Source organism: Sinocyclocheilus grahami, unplaced genomic scaffold, assembly GCF_001515645.1.
Source record: "Sinocyclocheilus grahami isolate Dianchi unplaced genomic scaffold, SAMN03320097.WGS_v1.1 scaffold55.1, whole genome shotgun sequence".
In the NCBI taxonomy this organism is placed as follows: domain Eukaryota; kingdom Metazoa; phylum Chordata; class Actinopteri; order Cypriniformes; family Cyprinidae; genus Sinocyclocheilus; species Sinocyclocheilus grahami.
In genome coordinates this window covers 2366126-2388025 of record NW_015505234.1, presented here as the reverse complement: position 1 = coordinate 2388025, position 21900 = coordinate 2366126, and the positions used below count along the sequence as shown (strand labels likewise).

The 21900-nt window shown below is 36.7% G+C and overlaps 2 protein-coding genes across 2 annotated transcripts in view; one reads left to right on the top strand and one right to left on the bottom strand.

The window, feature by feature from the left end:
- Positions 1–3470: 3470 nt before the first annotated feature.
- LOC107583871 (E3 ubiquitin-protein ligase arih1-like) lies at positions 3471–14577 on the top strand. The gene is made up of 13 exons (XM_016270224.1): positions 3471–4092; positions 4735–4810; positions 7400–7525; positions 8365–8420; positions 9030–9096; positions 9346–9452; positions 9881–9923; positions 10718–10789; positions 10880–11010; positions 12886–12943; positions 13029–13289; positions 13389–13501; positions 13828–14577. Exons 1-13 carry the CDS (start codon positions 3704–3706, stop codon positions 13910–13912), a joined length of 1584 nt encoding a protein of 527 aa, XP_016125710.1. The 5' UTR covers positions 3471–3703; the 3' UTR covers positions 13913–14577.
- Positions 14578–17517: 2940 nt separating this feature from the next.
- The window catches only part of LOC107583870 (uncharacterized), a 15961-nt gene continuing 11578 nt past the window's right edge, over positions 17518–21900 (bottom strand). Inside the window, 2 exon segments of the mRNA XM_016270223.1 lie at positions 17518–18402; positions 18405–19030. Of these exon segments, the coding sequence (XP_016125709.1) occupies positions 18001–18402; positions 18405–19030 (1028 nt within the window). The 3' untranslated portion in view covers positions 17518–18000.

The following is a 21900-nucleotide window of genomic DNA, read 5'->3' as shown; positions in this document are numbered from 1 at the left end:
GCTGCATTTATTTGATCAAAAACACAGTAAAAACAGTAAATCTACCATTTGAAAGAACTGCTTTCTGTTTGAATATATTTTAAAATGCTTGTCATGCTAAAGCTTCATTGCTTCATTACTCAATGTCACATGATCCTTCAGAAATCATGCTGATCTCAAGAAACCTTTTTTTTTTTTTTTGACTCTCAAGTGCCAGTAGCTGCTGACCTGCCATTAATGAATCGCCAAGGACGACGGTTTCAGCTAAAAATCTTCTCAACTGTTCAACTGAAGAAAAAAAACTCACCTACATCTCGGATGGCCTGTGGTGAGTAAATTAACAGTAAATGTTCATTTTGGGGGGAACTATGCCTTTAAGACAGTGACTTGCCTCCACCTACAGGCGGTTTTATTTTCATATTTGAAGTATTGTTTTCATAGTTCAATATTCAACATATTTTATATATATCTTATATTTTTTATTTAAATTATTTATATTTAAATACTAAATTCTCATAACACTATTTATGCTATTGTAACTGCAGTGTAAATGTATTTATGGTATCTCTGAATAGCATTGTGTAAATAAATCTAAATGCCACTTTAGGTGTTGCTTCTGTGCCATTTAAACAACAATGGATTTTGTTGATACTTATAGTATTTGATTGCTGTCAGCCCTATAGTGTCTTATTATTCTAAATAAATGTAAGAATTGGAATAAATTTATATTAAATAAATGTAATAAGGTTAGAAAATTCCCTTATAAAAGTAAATCAATTGCCCCTGGAAATCAGTTTAAAGGTGCTATAGAATGCATTGATACAATATTTTAAATTGTTCTCTGATATATACATAGAAGGTATGTGGCTTAGGTAAGGGCAAAAAACTCCAGAAACGGTTTTACATGTCCATTTACAACCCTAGGATTTGTCCCTAGAACGAAATGGTCAGTTTTTACCTTATTTGGAAGGGTCATGAATAATAATGTAAAGCTCTGCTCTGATTGGCTGTTTCACAGTGCGGCTCAATGTTGAGCTTTGCTCTGATTGGCTGTTTCACAGTGCAGCTCATTTAAGTAGCTCACACAGCAGGAAGGAAACACAGGGAAATATATATATTTCAATACTGCCTCTCGCAGTTATATCGTTGGGTAATTATACTGTATATAAAATGCAGGTATCAGGGAGCTGCTATTAATATGCAAGGCATTGAAACTGCTTTCCAATGCACGATCGCTTTTTACTTTCACTTTCAAGATTTACGATCGCACGTGCTCTGTGTAAACTACAGCGGCAGTACTTACCACACATTTTACAAGATCAGATGCTTGTCAGTGGTGCTCAGGATCTGTATATCATTTGCCATCATCCTCAGTCATCTCTCCTTACTCTGTTTATGTGGTAAGTGAAATCGTATGTACTGTAATGTAACAGGCTACCTCTAGCATGCAGCTAACCATGTCCCTTTAGTGGCTAGCTAGAAGCTTTATTTGTTTTCCCTGCTTTTCTGAATACAGACAGAACCCATCCCTGCACTTCACATCCCCTGCACAGCCTGGAACATAACGTTTATTTCCATGATCTGCCATTTTCGCTATTATCCTCGCTTGTTTCTTCACAATACCTGCAGAAGTTTTTCGGCTGTGCTGGCGGCTGGCATAGAACATGGGCGGTTATATGCAAATGTTAGGGGCGTAACTATTAGTGATCCCGACTGTAACGTCACAGTCGGTGTTATGTTCTGATTCACCTATTTTTCAGTGGTCTTTTGGAGATTTACAATTTACAGAGGAAACAATGGTGTTTGAGGCTCACGGTATGTCATTTCCATGTACACAACTGTTATTATTCAACTATGCCCAGGTAAATGCAGTTTTCCATTCTATGGCACCTTTAAGAAATAAAATATCACCCCAAAATAAATTAAAAAAAGGTTATCCTCGCTTGTTTCTTCACAATACCTCCTGAACTTCTGATGATTCGGCTGTGCAGGTTCGGCTGACGGCTGGCATAGAACATGGGCGGGTATATGCAAATGTTGGGGGCGTAACTATTAGTGATCCCGACTATAACGTCACAGTGGTCTTTTGCATTCTCGAGATTTACATAAAAAGGAGGGAAAAATGGTGTTTGAGGCTCACGATATGTCATTTCCATGTACAGAACTGTTATTATTCAACTATGCCCAGGTAAATGCAGTTTTCCATTCTATGGCACCTTTAAGAAATAAAATATCACCACAAAATAAATTAAAAAAAGGTTATTTCTGTCACTGCTCATAGGTTTAGGATTATTTTTCAGTTTTTGTCCTACCTTTACTGAATCCCACAAATTGTCCTCAATTTTGGTTTTACAGAAATGGCCACCCTATATGTCATGGCAAAAATTATATTATAAATGATATTAAATTATATTATATACGTTGCATTATATCATATATATATAAATGGTATGCATTGCGGTTATACAGTAAATATAAATGAGAAAAATTAAAGTAGTTTTAAACTCTAGAGGGCAAAAAAAAAAAAAACACATCCAGTGCAATATGTCAGGATGGCCGAGCGGTGGCGCTCAGGTCGCAGTCTCCCCTGGAGGCCTGGGTTCGAATCTCACTTCTGACAACAATGTTTTTTTTCCAGTAGGTCAACATGACAGTTCCCAGCTGACGCATGCTCAGCAGAGCGACCAAAGGCCATTTCATACCTCATAGAGAGTAGAGTACCGAAACAACAAAACTAGCAAAAATACACGACATGAAAGTTTTACATTGGTCGCTGCAGACAAGTGGCCAAAGATGAACTAAGGCAATGACTGCAGTACAAAAACGACTGTTGTGCAGGTTAGTGAAGAATGAAAGACGTTAATGAATGAATCTTTATCTTTTTTTTATAAAGTGAGTGGTTCAAAGCAAGGAATGCAATGAGCATTGCATATAGGAAGAGTATTCTGCATATAATAAATAGTTTAATAATTTAATTATGAATGTTAAAACTAGCCATTACTTACACAACACAGATGTAAATATTTATACAAAGCCACAATACAATGATTTTATGATTTTTTTCCCCCTTTAACTTTTATTATGATACAGCTTCATTAATAAAATGTGTGAAATTTGGTTTGTAAAATTGCCAATTTTTTCTTAACCTTACTAAATATTATTAACAGCTGTACTATGTATTTATTTTCAATGCAAAATGTCATGTTTCAAATAAAATGTCACATCAGATACACTAATCCTTCCCACACATCCCAGTCTTATTCCAATATATTTTTTTCACATTTTTCAAGAACAATATTCAATAGAAACAATAATAAAACAAATGTTACATTGAACATATACAAAGTAGATTAACATACTTTTTTATTACTTCGTCATTAATATAAATGTATTTTATCTTTTGATGTATTTTTTAAGAAATTCAGTAACGTTATATGATAGCACATAAACACTTTAATTGAGCAGCAGCCAAACAACTTTATTTCAAAACAGGTCTTGTTTTGTGTCACGCACGTGACGTCCCCCCGCGTCGGCCCGTGACGCTGCGTCTCTTTGTTGGCCCAGCAGCAGCGTCGCTCCTCTGTTGTTGTTTTCTCTGCTGCTAAAAAAGCTGGAATGCTAGCAAGCTAAAGAAGTATTCTCGTTTTGTTTTGCTCTGTCTGCCAAATAATACACATCAAACATATCCCACTTGGTGTGTCGCTACATTAAACGCAGCCCAGTCATGGACTCGGACGAGGGTTACAATTACGAATTTGACGACGAGGAAGAGGAATGCAGCGAAGACAGCGGCGAAGAGGAGACCGCGGACGACACCCTGGAGCTCGGCGAGGTGGAGTTGGTTGATCCCGTTGTGGCCGGCGGAGAGCGAGACGACTGCGGGGAGACGGGAGGCAGCGGCCTCGGGCCCGGTCAGGATGAGGAAGATTACCGCTTTGAAGTTCTAACCGCCGAACAGATCCTGCAGCATATGGTGGAGTGTATCAGGGAGGTCAACGAGGTCATACAGGTAAGTATTTTTAGGGCTTCCCCTGAGCTTAGATCACCCTGGATTACCCGTTATAATAAAAGAGGAGATTTTTACATTGCTCTGGGAAACTTTGCCCCCCGTTGACAACACGAGAGACATGAAAAATGCATCAGCTGTCCTTTGAACCAAACTGATTTTAAAACCATCGTTGGTACGTCGACAAGATAAATATATGGTCATGATCACAGATATGAATGAGAAGGTTTGCGTCAGCCTAGCCTTTTCCCTGTCCTTAACACATCCAGTAATGACATAAGATGCTTAACTAGCTTCTAGTTAACTTGCATACAAAATCAGACCGATAAGTCCCATTATATGCGCTTTGCTTAAACAAAACTACATTTGCATTGCCGAAATCTTTGCATTTTAACATATGACAACCCACGTCACATATAAAGTAAAATAATAATATTGTAAATCACTCACATTTTTATTAGAACCCCTTATTCCTGGTCATACTAGCTTTGTAAGCTAACCACGAGCATACAACCCAAATTTAAGTACACCAGAGACTACGCTTAAACAAAACTACATTTGCATTGCCGAAATCTTTGCATTTTAACATATGACAACCCACGTCACATATAAAGTAAAATAATAATATTGTAAATCACTCCATTTTTATTAGAACCCCTTATTCCTGGTCACACTAGCTTTGTAAGCTAACCACGAGCATACAACCCAAATTTAAGTACACCAGAGACTATATTGCGACGTGTTCATAGGTTTTCAGGGGAGGTTGTTGCTAGTCTGATGAAGAAGAAGGTGTCTTCTTCGTTCTCTGTTAAGCTGGGATATGGGGTAGGTCGCGTTAGCATGTGAGAGTTACCTAGTTGCTCCCGACAACAACATGGCGGAGCCTATGCTTCATCATGGTTGGTTATGTTTGATTAAAGAGCACAAAAATAGCCCAGCAAAGTGAATTTGAGTAATGATTTATTTTTGCTTTCTGCTGCAGTGTCATAGCCACAGGCTGTTTGGAGTATCAACTGTCTCCTGAAGCTCGACATTTCACTCTGCGTCCCGCAGTTTTGTTTTGTTTATGCTGGTTAATTTCCAGATTGTGTGCTAATTGATTAGATTTGCTCGTTCTGTGCCGTCAGCAAATGCATTTTGTTGTGTTTACATGCTGTTTCTGTGATAAGTTGAAGTGTTTAATGCTGTGGCTCACTTCATACCTATATATTTCTATTTTAAGAGTATCTGCTGTGTGTTTGTCCCAGTACAGTTCAAGCTTGTTCTAGAAGACCTGCCTTACATTTTCAACAGAACGGAAAGAAGACTTTGGTTTAGTTGAGGAACGTCGAGTTAGGGTGGTTGCACATCCAGAAGGTTATGGTGGTCACGTCTCCCAGCATCCCTCTGGACTGTCTGTCAATATGCTCCTTTGACATGTCAGCCCAAATAACCTTTTTGGAGTACTGTAGTTCAGGCTTTCTCTCCCTGACGGGCAAGGAGGAACTCTGTTGTCTAAACACAGTGGAAATCACATCATTGCTGCTCTTTGGAGTGTTGTTGTTCATGACACCAGCTAGCAGTTATTTAGGCTTTAATTAGTAATTTGTCACATAATAATAATAATGGCTGTAATCAATATCAAGTGGCTACTGTTCAAACATTTGGGGTCTTTTATGCTCACCAAGGCTGCATTTATTTGATCAAAAATACATTATAGTAACAGTAATATTGTGCAGTGTTATTATTATGTTAGAGTTGCTCATTCTGTGCTGTCAGAAAATGCCATTTAAAATAACCTTTTTCTAATTTAATATACTTTAAAAAAGTTATTTATTAATTTGATGGCACAGTTGATTTTTTTTTTCAGTGTAACGTGATCTTTCTAATACGCTGATTTGATGCTCAAGAAACATTTCTTCCTATTTTCACATTCGAAAACAGTTCTACTGCTTAAAAAGCTTAAAAGAACAGCATTTATTTGAAATTGATTTTTTGCAAGTGTAATTTTTGATTAATTTAGTGCATCCTTGCATTCGTTTCTTTAAAAATGTACAGACCCCAAATTATACCGTAGTGTATTTAATGTATTTACATCCATTCTACAGAATTCTGTATATTTCCTCAGAAAATCGGCGCATTAGATGCAACGTCTGCAGATTCCATCTGTACCTGGTTGTTTCAGTGAATCTGTTGAATCGCATGGCAGTGTGAACAGATTGTTTACCACTTGGACTGGACGCTGTTGCGTTGTGGGATATGTGAAAGTGGTATGCAGTATTATTTTGACATATCTGTGTTTTCATGTTTGCCACTCTGTGAAGGAAGGATTTCTAATGAGCTCCTTTCACCAGTAAGCTCTTCACTGGATTACTCATATTGTATACCAAGCAACTGAGGAGAGGAACAGGCGGGTCTTTGGATTTGCAGGGAACCTTGAGAAATGTGTGTGTGTGTGTCAGTGAAAGGATGGCATGCTTGCATGCATGCATGCATGTATTGTTTTGATCGGCTTTATCATGAGAGCCAGCAACTGTCTGAAAGAAAACTCTGGATTAAGCAGCAGGGATTTGGAAACTGTTCTATTTATTGCTTTGAATCGAGACTATGAACTATTTAACTGTAGCGTCAACCAGGAAGTCCCTGTCTCACGGCTTGTCTGCTTAAAACAAAGGATCAGTTGGGGCCACATGATACAGCAAACTTATCAGTTTGATGTTGAGAGTTATGCTTAACTAAGAGCTTTAATCAGATTGTGAATGTGTTTAAAGTATCAGTTTATTAGGACATTCAGTTTGACCAAATTGTCATTTCTATGTTAATGTGTTGCTTCATAAAGCTGACCACCACTCAGTTCCCATGAGATGTTCCCTAAATACCATTAGCGCTGCACAGTGCTGTTAAACTAGTTGAGGTATTGTTGTAAGCAATGCTCTGCTTGCGTCAGTCCTACCACAAATATTAAGCTGATTTGTTCTTGCCACGTTGTCTGTTGTCCCAAGAGAGAGAACCAGGCATTTCCTACCGGGGGGCCTGAGACTGTAAAACGCATGACAAAGGGATGCGTTGTAGGAGCGGTAGATAATCACTACGGCTGACTCTTCTGTCACCTGTTCAGAAGTCAGAACTGATTTGTAAGATCCCTATCTGAGCCAAAAAAGGATGTTGGTTGTATCGATCTGTTGAAGAGAACAACAAGGCTCATTGTGTTTCATGGGCACCCAACACTGGATAGCTGTTAGCTAGGATTTGTTTCATTGCTTTTTTTTGGTTTAATGTTTTTCAGTGTTTGTTATTTGTATCCTGTGTTACTGAGTTATTGTTGCAAGATCCACTCTAAAAGAAGAAATGTATTACATTTATTATTGACTATTGGAAATAGACATTTACACTGTTTTTAGAAGTTTCTTGTGTTATTAATTGTAACTTTCCCAAAATGTGGATTTGGTGTTGGTTGTTCTTTTGCAGTACTTCACTGGTCTGGAATGTGGGCACAAGTTCTGCATGCAGTGCTGGGGTGATTACTTAACCACCAAAATCATAGAGGAAGGAATGGGACAGGTACATATTCCAACTCTTAGTACATAGAACCTTTGTCATGATACCAAAATTTCAGTAATTGTGTCTAATACCAGTGAAATTTTGTGATTCACAATGCCACAGAAACAACTAATACAAACACCACTTTATTTAAAAAGTTAGAGTAGTAAACAAAATTAATAATACACACTACATTTCAAAAGTCTGGGGTCGATAAGATTGATTTATTTTTCCTGAAAGAAGTCTCTTATGTTCACCAAGACAGCAATTATTTGATTAAAAATACAGTAAAAACAGCAATATTTGTGAAATATTAAAATTTGAAATAAAATTGTATTTTAACATGTAATATATTCCTGTGATGACAAAGCTGAATTTTCAGCAGCCATTACTCCAGTCTTCAGTGTCACATGATCCTTCAGAAATTATTCTAATATGCTGATTTGATGCTCAAAAACATTTATTATTATTGTCAATGTAGAAAACTACATTATTATTATTTTTTTTACATTTTGTGGAAACTATGATATATATCTGTAATTGCTAAATCTGCTTGTAATTGTGAAGTTAACTGCCTTTGGGGGCAAAAAGTAAATAGCGGTGTCAATATTGCTTGCTTAATATTATAAACAATTTGCAGCCACTGCATTTACACTGTGAATGCTCTTTGGAGAGCACACGCGCAAATACGCTTGAGGTAGTAGCCTGTCAATCTGATGGGCTGATGTACATGTTGCAGCTATTTCATATTTAGGTATTGAACTATTCATACTGGCTATAGCAGATTTTTTCTGTGCCAACTGACATTTTGTCTGTTTTTCTGACCTATTGTAACACAAGCTTGTTTGTTTCCGCTCTAGACCATTTCTTGTCCTGCTCATAGCTGTGATATTTTGGTGGATGACAGCACAGTCATGTAAGTGTTTGTGAAAGGAATATTTATAGAAAGACTTAAGTAAATTATTTTGTGTTGTTTGAAGGAAAGTAAGTTCTCTCTGCGGCCACACTTTTTATGTAGGCAGTTGGTTTAAAAAACAAACAATATATTAATCGCAGTATTGAAATTGTTTTAAGAATTACATTAAAATTTCTCCCATTTATTTTTCTAAGAGTAGTCTATCTCCACTCCCTTATAGGGTCTCTGTCTCATGTCACCATTGCTTGTGATATACTGTACGAAAGCCTTGTTGAGTTCATTATTCTTAGCTCAGTGTCCTGAAGTATATTTTGCCTATCCTAGATGAGCTGATAGTGTTTATTTCTAGTCAGAAGTTGGACACTCTGTTACCCTGTCTTGTTGGAGGTATGAGTCACAACACGGCACATCCTGTCGATTCAGTTAGATTATTTGGGATATGCACAGCTGTCTTAACTTACATATGATCTCCCTGCTGCTTTTGTGATGCAGGTACAGGGTCTGATCTTTTTGTATGCACTTTGTACCCTTTGGTGGAAAATAAATATAGGATTTAAGCATGTATGTCTGTTTTTCCGTGAACTAAATATATCTCAATTATTTCAACAGGCGACTAATTACAGATTCAAAAGTGAAGTTGAAGTACCAGCATTTAATAACCAATAGTTTTGTAGAGGTATGATTTAATTCCATTCTGTTATATAGTGTGGTCGAAAAGTCTGATACCACATAGAAAATATGTTTTGTTTTTTTTAAACCTGCAAATAAATACAAATTTTAAGGTATCGGCCAATTTAAAATAAAGTTTATTGAAACAAGACATTGATCAAATAATGCTTGATAAAAATGAATCATCAGCATTCAGTTGTTTCACTTGTGATTTTTGGTTTGTCAATTTGGTTTATTCTGTTCTCTTCCTCTGCAGTGTAACCGACTGTTAAAATGGTGTCCAGCACCTGACTGTCATCACGTTGTCAAAGTACAGTACCCAGATGCCAAACCTGTACGGTGCAAGTGTGGTCGGCAGTTTTGGTAAGACACTGAACTCCTAATGAGATCAAATACTTTTGGAACGTGACCTCAGATCAGTTTTAGGGCTTCCACCAGCTCATGAAAAACCTGATCAAGCCAGTGACACTAGAACCCCGGAGACATGTTCCCTAGATGGCACTGGTAATCTTATCCAGCCGTCACAGCTACTTGTTGATTTTGGGAAGCAAAGACTCCGTTAGAGCAAAGAGTAATTTTATGTATATGTATGTATATATTATGCTCACCATGGCTGCATTTATTTGATCAGAAATTCAGTAAAAAAACAGTAATATTGTGAAATAATATTATTTTTTCTTTTAAATAATTGTATTATATATTATATAATTTTAAAGAGATCAAGTGATTTTTGTGTTCATGATATTTGTGCTTGATGAGAGAATGCTAATATGTTTTCAATTATTTTGCAGCTTCAACTGTGGAGAAAATTGGCACGATCCAGTGAAGTGTAAGGTGTGTTGTGGCAACATTGTCTGTTTAAAATCTTTAAGACCAACTGAAGTGGTACAACAATGCTATTAGTGTTTATATATAAATATGTCGAGTCATGGCTTTGTGTCATTGTACATGATTTTTATAGCTTTTCATTGTCAACAATGCCTTCTGTGTTTTTCACAGTTAAGGACCGTTTTGGCCGTTATTTCTGGCTGACAAACCTGGACCATACTTTTCCATAAATACCGTTATTTATTTAATTTCTCTACATTGATATTAACCTCAAAACCCTTTATGTGCATAAATCCCATTCTCTCTAAATACTGAGACAAAATGAGTAGAATGCCCCATTCCAATGCCATTAATAGACATCCATTCTGAAATATGTTAAGGACTGCTCTGAAAAAAACTAATGCACATTATAAGTGTAGTCATTTCAGTAGAAAGCAGGGGAATATGTTGATTTGGTATGGCAAGTGTTTTTCTGTCTGAACAAAGAAAGCTAGCAGACTGCCACCTCTCCTACTCTCAGCATTAAGAGGCTCTTCAGGGACTTGTCTTGTTATTGTGGGGGTAGTCTTGGCAAAAACGAAGGAAGCTTCTAGTCCCTTGTGCTTCTCATATGGGCATTACAATCATCTTCCACTGAGAGAGAACATTTAACCCTTCATAAGCACTTACACAACTCCATGCTCTTGTACATGTTTTTATATAATATTCTATCATGTGTACCTTACTTTTTAGTTGTCCTAATTTTTATGGTGAATTGTTTTCTGTATGTCCTCTGATGCTATTTTACCTCTCGTTCCCAGTGGTTAAGGAAATGGATTAAAAAATGTGATGATGACAGTGAGACATCAAACTGGATTGCAGCAAATACAAAGGTCAGTGGTTAGACTCATTTTGATGTGGAAAATTTTTCCCTGTGTCTTCCGATGACCCAGAAAAATAACTTTCTTCCTGTTGTGTTGCAGGAATGTCCAAAATGCCACGTCACCATAGAGAAAGATGGTGGCTGCAACCATATGGTGTGCCGGAACCAGAACTGCAAAGCAGAATTCTGCTGGGTTTGCCTGGGGCCCTGGGAGCCACATGGCTCTGCTTGGTAGGTCCAGGTGTTTGGTTGTTTAAGATTGTAAAGGCTTCATATTAACAGCTGAAAATGTATGAATTTTGAAGTATGTATCTGCAAGGATTGTGTATTGCAGTGACTTCCAACCTGATTAACTTATGCTTTGAGGTCAAATATGGATCCAGAAAACCTTTCGTTTCTATGACTCCTAACGATTAGCCACTGACTGGAACCAGCTAATAATCACTTTCATTGATTCGATACGTGATCTCTCAACTTGCTGATCACATTTTTATGATGCTGAAAACTTGAGCATATATGATGGTATAGCAAATATGAAAAACTCAGCGTCTACAAGGTGTTTAATTCAAACCACTTTATTAAATAACTCGTGGCCAGTCGACATAAACAATAGCTGATATTTAGTGTGCATACTGCTCTCTTTCCATTCTCTTCTGAAACTTTCTCTCACACAAACGTGTTCTCTTCATGAAGTGGAGTGACGTGACATGTGGCCAAGTATGGTGACCCATACTTGGAATTAGTGCTCTGCAATTAACCCATCAAAAGGGCACACACACAGCAGTGAACACACACCGTGAACACACACCCGGAGCAGTGGGCACCCGGAGCATTTATGCTGCGGCGCCCGTGGAGCAGTTGGGGGTTCGGTGCCTTGCTCAAGGGCACCTCAGTCATGGTATTGAAGGTGGGAGAGAGCGCTGTACATTCACTCCCCCCACCTACAATCCCTGCCGGGTTACGAGTCCGACTCTCTAACCATTAGGCCACGACTTCCCCAAAGTAAAGAGTTCATGAGTAAAGAGTTGCCAGATATCTGGAAAAAAAGTAACAAGGTCTAGTATATACAGTGACTCTGTATATAGTATATACAGAGAGCTGATATTACAAATATTCTGTAAAATTAAAAGGCAGGATATAAACACATCCTGTCGGACTGTAATTTTTATAATACTGTCAGAAAACGCTTCGTAATGTATCACCTGAATGTATTTTTTTTTTGTCAAGTTAAAATGTTTTATATAATAATTTAAAATTGTATGGATTATGATGCTGACCTTGTTTTTGCCATGTAAATATTCCCGATGTTTACATGGCGTTAAAAAAATAACCTAACAAACAAAAGGCAGGATATAATTTAATATGAATATAGTTTAATGTAAAATAATTTAAATATTAAATACATGCAATAAAATTACATGGAATTATAATAAATCATCAAAAATTAAATGACTTTTTTTAATTAAAGTTTAAATGTTACAAGATTAAATAAAAAGAATCTCTCTTTTTTTTAAATACCCTAACAATAAGAGAATTAGTTAGTTAGTTAGTTCGCCAAGTTGTCTGCATTTGAATCTTGAAGCTTTTGAATTAATGTGGATTGACAGTTATTCATAAGATAACAAGAGGGGAGAGGGGTTTGGTTTAGAAATACTTCACAAATACTTATAACACAGAAGCACAAATAATTTTTTAGGAATTTGGGTTTCTATAAATTTATTTTCATTTCTGTGGTTGAAGTATTTGTGTAAGCTTTATGAACCAAACACCTAAATAGAACTATCCACCAGTCAAATGTGACTTTCAATTCCCTAAATTCTCTTCTTAAAGGTAAACCTAAATGCTCCTCTTCTACCTTTTCCCAAGGCAACGTTTTCATTTGCACATCTTTGATCAACAGGTCCCACTTAAACTCGAGAGCTCAAAGGCTAGCTTTCTCCTCCTTGTTCCATAGAGTCATCCGTTAACAGATCACTTGCAAACATCACTTTGGAAAACCAAGAGTGACTCATTCAGCTTTTTTATTTTTATTTTACGTTCGTTTATTGATGTCTAAAACATTATTGGCTAATTGAACTTTTTTCTTGAACGTGTTTTTACTCGAAGGTACAACTGTAATCGTTATAACGAGGATGATGCCAAGGCAGCCCGGGATGCTCAAGAGGTAAATAATGTCAGTCCATTCGTGCTGAACATGCAAATTGTAGTCTCATTTTTAAACCTTTCATATGTTTGTGCGTTTTGTTCAGCGCTCCAGAGCAGCCCTGCAGAGGTACCTGTTCTACTGCAACCGCTACATGAACCACATGCAGAGCCTGCGCTTCGAGCACAAGCTGTACGCCCAGGTCAAACAGAAGATGGAGGAGATGCAGCAGCACAACATGTCGTGGATTGAGGTGCAGTTCCTGAAGAAGGCCGTGGACGTGCTGTGCCAGTGCCGCTCCACGCTCATGTTCACCTACGTCTTTGCATTCTACCTCAAGAAGAACAACCAGTCTATCATCTTCGAGGTAAACCAGTGATAATCATTTTTGAAAAGGTGTTGGATTGTGTTGTAAAAACATGAATAATGTCATATTAAATGTTTTGTGGTTTGTGTTTGCACCCAGAATAACCAGGCAGATCTGGAGAATGCTACAGAGGTTCTGTCTGGATACCTGGAACGAGACATCTCCCAAGATTCCCTGCAGGACATTAAGCAGAAAGTTCAAGATAAATACAGGCAAGTGTACACATTTTCTTTAAAGGGATAATTCACCCAAAAATAAAAATGGTCATCATTTACTCAACCTTACGTTGTTCCAAACCTGTAGGACCTTCTTTAAAAAAGATATTTTGAAGAATGTTGGCAACCAAACAGTTTCTAATATTTTCCACAGACCTTCTAGCGCCCTTCCTGGCCAGTTTGAAAACCCTTGACATAAAACAACTTTTATTTCATTCAAAGTGTGCATTTCCATGGATTCAAGCATGTCCATACTTTACAGGAAACTTTTGCATGCGTCTCTTTGTTTATAACAGTCCATGTTTTGATGCTCTTGTGTGCAGATACTGTGAGAGCAGACGGAGAGTGCTGTTGCAACACGTACATGAAGGCTATGACAAAGACCTGTGGGAGTACATCGAGGATTGAGGTTACATCTCCACACCACAGACTCTTGGAGACAAACTCCACCCACTAGAGTGCTGATGCAATGACAAATGAGCAGCACAGACCTCCGCTGCCGCCTCCCTGGCAAACCGCCCTGCATTGCATAATTTTTGCAGATTTTTGTTTCAAGAAAAGCATAAGAATAAATTATATTTAAATGAAAAAGTTAGAATATTAAAAATAAAATAATACATGTTCAACAGTATTGTTAGCAGCGTGAAGCGCAAGACTGAGAAATCCAACAAAAAGGCAAAATATCTTCCTTTTGCTTGCATTGTGAGATCTTGCCCTCGGAAATCTTTTCCCTCCTTATCAGTTATGTTTGTGGACGTGTTCTGTTTGACTTTATTTTATATACTCTTTTTGTGTGTGGAAAATGGACTTTGTTTTCAAAATGGCTTTAATCATTCTGACCATGTCTGGCGAGATCCGTGTTTGGGTTGCTGAATGTTGATTGGTTGATTGTAAGGAGGTGACTTTTCAGCTTACAGACCTTAGTGGAATAGAACACAAAAAACACCCTAAAAAAAAACCGGACAAAATCGGTATTTTTCAATTTGTAAATAATGCATATGCATGGAAGTTAAAGAGTACGAGTGGCATGTGTTTGCATCATTTTTAAAAGATATTTATCTTTACAGATATAACATTTTTTTAATATATTTGCTGTGTAGATTGAGTGTCTTTCCCTATCTTGGATCGCCCCTCTAAAGAGGTTTGGACTTGACATATGCTTGACATAAATCGAGAGTCCGTGTCTCTCCCTCCACAGGGATTGAGCGGGAATACATTCTGCCAAATTGAGCAGATCGTGCCAAGGTGGCGCTTTTTTCTGCCTACTAGGAGTCTTGTGAGAGCTTCTGGTTGGAGGAAATGAGGGTAGTTTAACTTTTGCTGCTTTTTCCAAGAGTTCAAACTTTTCAAACAGAACAGTGGTTTCCTCTGCTCTGCCTCCTTTGCTGTTATTCTCCTCCCTCCTCCCAGGTAGATTTAGTATCGTAATATGATTTTAAGTTAAATGAATAATTTCTGAGAGCCAAACTGAGTGACATTCACTCGTATAACCTTTTATATTTTTTCTTTTTGTCTCTCTGAAGTTTATTTTTCGATCCCGGCTCGAGGTTCTTTCTCTGCCCGTCCAACATGTACGTAGATGAAATTGTACTGATGGGCCTGTTGTGCTGCTTTCTTGACATCTGTAGTCAAGTGTTCTGACTGAGCCATTGACAAACAGGGTTAGACATTTTCCACATGATCGATTCTTTTGCACACCGCAAAACTAGTTGGAAGCCACGGTTATCTCTGCTGTGAGATTCCACACCGCTTTAACTCTTTTTGTGTCAAATAATCACGTTTGCACCCGCAATGGTTTCCAAAGGGCCGTTTGAGTCATGATATAGTTTCAGGGGATATGTGATGTAACCTTCGTACATGATGTTGCATTTGTGTACACTTTGTTCATGCAAAATTTTACAAATTGTGTGTGGATGCTCCGTGACCATCATTGAAGCTCTGACACCCTGTCTTCAGGGGAACAGAGGTGGGGTTCTGGGATAGACACAGGTGGGACAGTGTCATTGCAGATCAAGTTGGCATATTCAGACAACACCAAAGTGTCAGTCTCAAACTGGTGATTTTTTCCCCTCACTTTCTGCTGGAAGTGAGACTGATATATTGGCTTTTCTTTCTTCCTTTTTTTCTTTTGTACTTCAAATGTGCTCCATGAAAATAAATGTACTAAAATGCATTTTGCATTCAAAGTAATAGCATTCTCTTGCATTGTTGCCTGTTAATCCTTTTGCTTTGTGTGCTGGGAATGATTTCTGGAATGCAATTTTATTTTTATTTAAGTCTTTGTAATATGCCGTGAATGAGTGCTGAGAGGGTCTTCCAGGTATAAACATACATTTCATGCAAGCATATTGCAGAACAAGAAATGGGGAAAAAAGTTTGGCTGTTTACTTTGTAGGTCCCTGTAGTTTCTATTACAATGGGACACACGGTGTGATCTACAAAATATGGAATGGTTATACACTGCCACTGAATGCAGCTTAGTGTTTACCTGTCCCCTTCCGGTCACTGCTATTAAGTTACGCCTATTTGATCATGTCTGGAAGTTCATGAGCATCCAATTCATGGTAACAAAAAGCAGCTACTCTCATTTTGTTGAGACATCCAAAAACTTTTAATACTTTTCTACATGTATCCTTTCTTTATGCGATTCAATTTTTTTGATTTCTTATATACATAGTGTACAAATGTGTAAGAAATTAGTTGTTCATTTTGAAGAAAACGAATATTAAAGTGCAACATGTTGCAAACATTGCTTTAGTTTGTGTGCTTTTGTGTTTATTTCAAGCCTGTGTGTTCGACGCATCTTGGGTTTTTGTTGCTTTGGATTGTTTGTCAGTAACACTAGAAGATGTTTATGCTTTATATAGAACAGGATCTTATCCAAAGGATTAGTGCAGTCCACAAATAAGCACATGGATGTCATGACAGACATTTGAGAGTTGGATTTTAATGTTCACAATGTAAATGTCCACCAGAGGGAGACCAATCTTAACTGATTCATCTAAACCAGAAGTGACCAATCCTGTTCCTGGAGCTCTTTTTTTCTGCAAAGTTTAGCTCTAACTCTGGCCAAACACAACTGAACCAGCTATTTAAGATCTCCAGGAGCACTCGATAATTACAGGCAGGTGTGTTGGACCTGAACTCTGCAGGTAGGTCGCTCTCTAACGGGATTGGGCACCCCTGGTCTAAACTGAAGAACTGTAACGATAATAAAACATGGGCTTTCGAATTGGTGGACATTGTCTCATTGGTCAGGTATATGAGATTAAATGAGTTACTGGAGAAACACGTTAAGACGGCAAAATTTGCAACCAGACTTGGAGTATCTTTTGCAATTTCTTTTGAAAATGAAACCTACAGGACAAATGGGATGTAGAACAAATCACTGACATTGCTCTGTAGCATATCACTTTTTGTTGTTGTACTTTTGACCTCTCACTTTTAGTTGCTCTGGAAGTTCACAAGGAAACCACTTATTCCACTTATTTCAGAAAAATAAAAAAAAGGTAACTAAGAGGTTAAAGTCAAAATGTGAGATACAGTACTAATCAGAAGTCTGGGGTCAGTAAGTTTTTTTTTAAAGGTTACTTTTCTTCAGCAAGGACATTAAATGGATCAAAAATGACAGTAAAGACATTTAATGTTATAAAATATTTTTAATTCAAATAATTTTTGTTCTGAACCTTGTAAACCATGAACCATAAAATTTTTTTATGACTGCCACAAAAATATTAAGCCGCACAAGAGATTTCAAAGAAATTTTTGAACAACAAATCAGCATGATTTCTGATCATGTGACACTGAAGTCAAGCTGCTAAAAAAAATCAGCTTTTCCATCAGTAGTGAACTACATTTTAAAATATATAAAAACAGTTCTTTTAAATTGTCATTTTTCACAATGTTATTTTTACTGTATTTTTAATCAAATAAATGCAGCCTTGAACTTGATACTTCTTTCAAAAACATTAAAAAAAACTTACATCTGAATGGTAATACATGAAGTTGCAATTTCCTTTTTTTCCCTTAAAAAAATGTGTTGTACGTTTTAATTTAAAAAAAGCACTTCATGAAGAACTTGCAAAGGTGTTAAGTCAGGTATATAACATGACAGCAGCCAATATAAAAATAATTCTGTAAACAGTTAAACATCTTGCTATACAGTATTCCCTTTCATTCAATTACATGGAAAGCTTAAACACGGTTACCAACATGTCACCTGCTGGGAATGTTTGCCAACATTATAAAAAGAGCAACAACTTCACAAGTAACAACTGAAACATTATTGACACCAGAAACACAAAGGAGAGTTGAAACTGAACATACACTGCTTACATACAACAATGTCATGTTATGTCAAGTTTTTGGGTCGCAAAGAATAATTCAAGACTTATAAACATTTGACTGCTTCACTGCTCATCAATTCAGAGTATATTCCCATTTTTGAATCAATTCGGTTCTCGGGTGCAAAATAAAAACATTAATACCGTCAAGACTTAGTCCTCCACTTTCAACCATCCTTTCTTATAGTCTAACAGCAGCTCAAGATAGTACTGCCATTCAGGCTCACTATCATATTTGACCTCAAATACAGTTTTCAGTGGGTTGGTATGTGGCTCGTGGCTGCGCAGCACCACTCCTCTGTACCACACTTCTGTTTTGTCGTTTTCCTCATACAAATGCCGAATCCTCTTTCCCACCAGGTCAGGATATCTGTTCTCCATGGCCAGATGGGCAGACTGCCCAGCGGAGCGCAGGACCCATCTGCGTTGGTGCTTGGAACCATGTTTTTTGGAGAGGTATGGATTACTTTGAGAGTATGAACTGAAAGAAAACTCCCTGTCCTTGTGGCGCCTTTTGTGCCGGGATGATTTGTGTTTTTTTTTCTGTAATGATCGCTGTCTGTGCGTCTGAACCTTGCAGGAGCTTCCAAAGAATCAGTGACCTTCTGGTAGTGGGTGACTCTACCCCCGCGACCCTTATTGTAGAAGACCTTCCTCAGCTTGAGGACCATGCTGGAAGGCCCTTTGGACAAGCCCTGAGATTCTGCTGAGCAGGATCTGCGGCTCTGAAAAGACATCAATGATGTGCTTTCAGTCTCTTCACCGGTGCTATCAGAGGAGAAGTCATCAGAGGTCAAAGGTCGCCCCCAGGCAGAGTTCTCAAGCTCTTCTTGGGTTTCATCTTCGATCTTTACCTCCACATGTGGTCCCCTTTCATTGGAAGTCACAGGAGACACTTCCCATTCATCTCTCTCTAAGGAACTGACGACGCTCCATCTCGCTGGTTCCTCAGTGAACTCATCCTCTTGTGATGATGAACTGGTCTGCTCTAAAAATGTCCTTTCGGAGGAAATCTTTATTCTGCCTTTCTTTCTCTTCAGGCAAAGTTGTTTTTCCAGCTTGTCCACACATGTAAGAGGTCTGGAGGACTCGAGGTAGAATTCTTCAGTGCCATTCACACGACTGGCTGATTCATCTGAGCTGTCGGTGTTCTCTCTCTTCAATGTTAAGCTGGTTTCTACTCCTGTAGAAAGAAAAGAATCGTAATTTTGTATCAGCATTTCTTGATTGAAAAATATTAAAGCTAGATTACAATTAATTATTGTTAATTATTAAATATTATTATTAACCAATGGATTAATATCGACTAAAGCAGAATAGGGATAGTTCACCCTAAAAGTTATCATTTATCATCTCAAGTTATTCCAAAACTGTATGTCTTTCTTTCTTCAACACATACATTAAATACATAGAAATATTACCTATTATGTTTAAATATCCCAATATTCTTCACAATATCTTTTAGGTTCCACAGAACAAGAAAGTCATACAGGTTTGGAAAGACAAAGCTGCATAAATTTCACAATTTTCATTTCTGGGTGAACTATCCCTTTAAGACTCATTAGCATATTCAAAGTTTGCATAGAATGATCATTTATTCAGCTTTATTTAAGAAAATAGACAATCACTCAAAAATAGAATCACTCAAACAGAGGGTGCAGATAACAGGCAAACAGTAGCGCTCTCTCTAAAAAAAAAAACAAGGCATGATTTTCAGCAAATATTGAATCTCTTATGATTTCAGACCACTTTATGGATTTTTTTATGGTGCGTTTATTTATTTTAATTTTTATGATAATATCTTTTGTGTTTCATAAAAGACATAGAATCACTCAAACAGAGGGTGCAGATAACAGGCAAACAGTAGCGCTCTCTCTAAAAAAAAAACAAGGCATGATTTTCAGCAAATATTGAATCTCTTATGATTTCAGACCACTTTATGGATTTTTTATGGTGCGTTTATTTATTTTAATTTTTATGATAATATCTTTTGTGTTTCATAAAAGACAAAAAAAAAAAACAGTTTTGAAATGACATGAGGCCAAATAAATGATTAAATAAATGTCACTTTTTGTGTGAATTAGAACTTTGAAGTGTTCAAGCATTCACACAGGACACGTTCTTGCATTCTGGGGTACTGTTGGTGTAAATCAGTCTGAATTTTGAAAATGATACATAGAATAAAATGTTGTTGAATTTTTTAAAAAGCATATAAAGACCCTGTTTCCAGTTCCCTCCACATGCTTTTAGAAACATTCTTGTGGTAACATGACAGTAGCACCAATAAAATGTGATCGAACTGGTTACTAATAACAGAAGAAATATTACCTAACCATGCCAATAATAAAAATATGCCATTTGATGAAATATAATAGGTGGGAGCAATTTTTAAAATGTGTCAGAAGTCATTTAAAAAGGCTTCAAGTGATAGAAGAACACAGCAGAAAGAATTGGAAACAAAGAAAAAGAAAAAATAAGGATTTCTTAAAAAGAAAAAAATAACTACTACACCTTAAACTACGGTATGTTCACTAAGTTTGTGAAATGTACAAAAAGAAAAAACGAATTGAGTGCTGTGTTACTGATGACAGACAGCTGTCAAAACCTGGAGGACTGTAATGGCACTGCAGGTGAGAAATGCAACACCAGTGCATATGGCAACACCTTCCATCCTTCACCCACCTTAGCACACCTCCAAAAGCACACTAACTTCCTTCCCTGAAATGTACGTGTCTGAAACAGAAAGATATCCTAAAGCATATCACTGTTCCGTTCCAGACAATATCTGATCAGAAACACACCTGCAACAAAACTGCACCAGCAAGGAACTGTGATTGCATGAGCAGCTCAAAGATTTACAACCCTCTCTACAACGGTCAACAAAAACTATGATTGGAGGAGTAGTTTTGGGGACAAAGTAATAAGAAGGTACCTGGGCATTTTTTGGACACCATCTGTAGCAATGGAATCTGCAAAAACAAATGTGTATCAAATCAAAAAAAGTATGACAAAAGTATGATTAAAAAAAAACAAAAATGATAAAACATGAACATTAAAACCACAGGTTAACTCATGTATGACTGATCTTAATATAAAAAACGAAAAAAAATTATATATAAAAAATATTTTAAATGATTTTTGTTCTTTTGGATCTAGGACTAAACCTTAATATTATATAATATAATACTATATAATATTAAGCCTTCTACCGAAAGAGTAAGATCTCTGTAAAATCTTATACAAACTAAAAATCCAACAGACAACACAATAGTTCTGCTTATTTTAGAAATGTGGAACTGAAAATTAGGAGTACTAAAATTATAACACAAAGTTTCAGTATGCACATTTATCCTTCCAAGTACTATGAAAGTTACTATGATATTAAACCCCAAGTAATGCATTTGTGAATTTAACATGGAAAATAAAAAGTTTGTAAAACGTCTTCTGTCCTTGTGACTACTTATTTTTTAAAAGACACCCATTACAGAACTATTAAAATGGAACCACAAGTCTGATACTTAGTGTTTTCTGTAACTGAATATGCCACAGTATGTTTCAAGCAACAACGATAAAAGTACCATCATCACCATAGTACCAGTCAGATCCCAAAATAAGCAATGATTTAATAAATACATTTTTATTAGGGGTGCCAAAAAGTTTTATTAGGGATGCACCAATATTATAATTTACTACTACTAGATAGAAAGCAATGTTTCATGAAATGTTTCATGTTACGGCCGACAACCAATACATTGTTGATATTAAAATTCTGTACAATTTTGTCAAAACAAATTATAATTTTTTATTTTTTTTTTTATTGTTTTAAATGCTACAGGAGAATTTAGCACAGTATAATATAAAAAAATAAAAAAAATAAAAAATGTATATATATATATATATATATATATAACCTGTATACTCTGCAATATGAAATATGTATATTCATTTTAAGATTTGCTAAAGATTACATTTAACAGTGTTGTTAAATTTGATCAATTAACTTAAAGGGTTAATTCACCCAAAAATGAAAATTAGCTTGTGTTTTACTCACCC

What these genes read in the sequence shown, in the direction of transcription:
- LOC107583871 (XM_016270224.1), top strand. Translation starts at nt 3,704, where the DNA reads ATGGACTCGGACGAGGGTTACAATTACGAATTTGACGACGAGGAAGAG. An exon ending in GTGGATGACAGCACAGTCAT is followed by an intron (nt 8,421 to 9,029) that starts GTAAGTGTTTGT and finishes TTATTTCAACAG; the next exon opens with GCGACTAATTACAGATTCAA. An exon ending in ACGATCCAGTGAAGTGTAAG is followed by an intron (nt 9,924 to 10,717) that starts GTGTGTTGTGGC and finishes TCTCGTTCCCAG; the next exon opens with TGGTTAAGGAAATGGATTAA.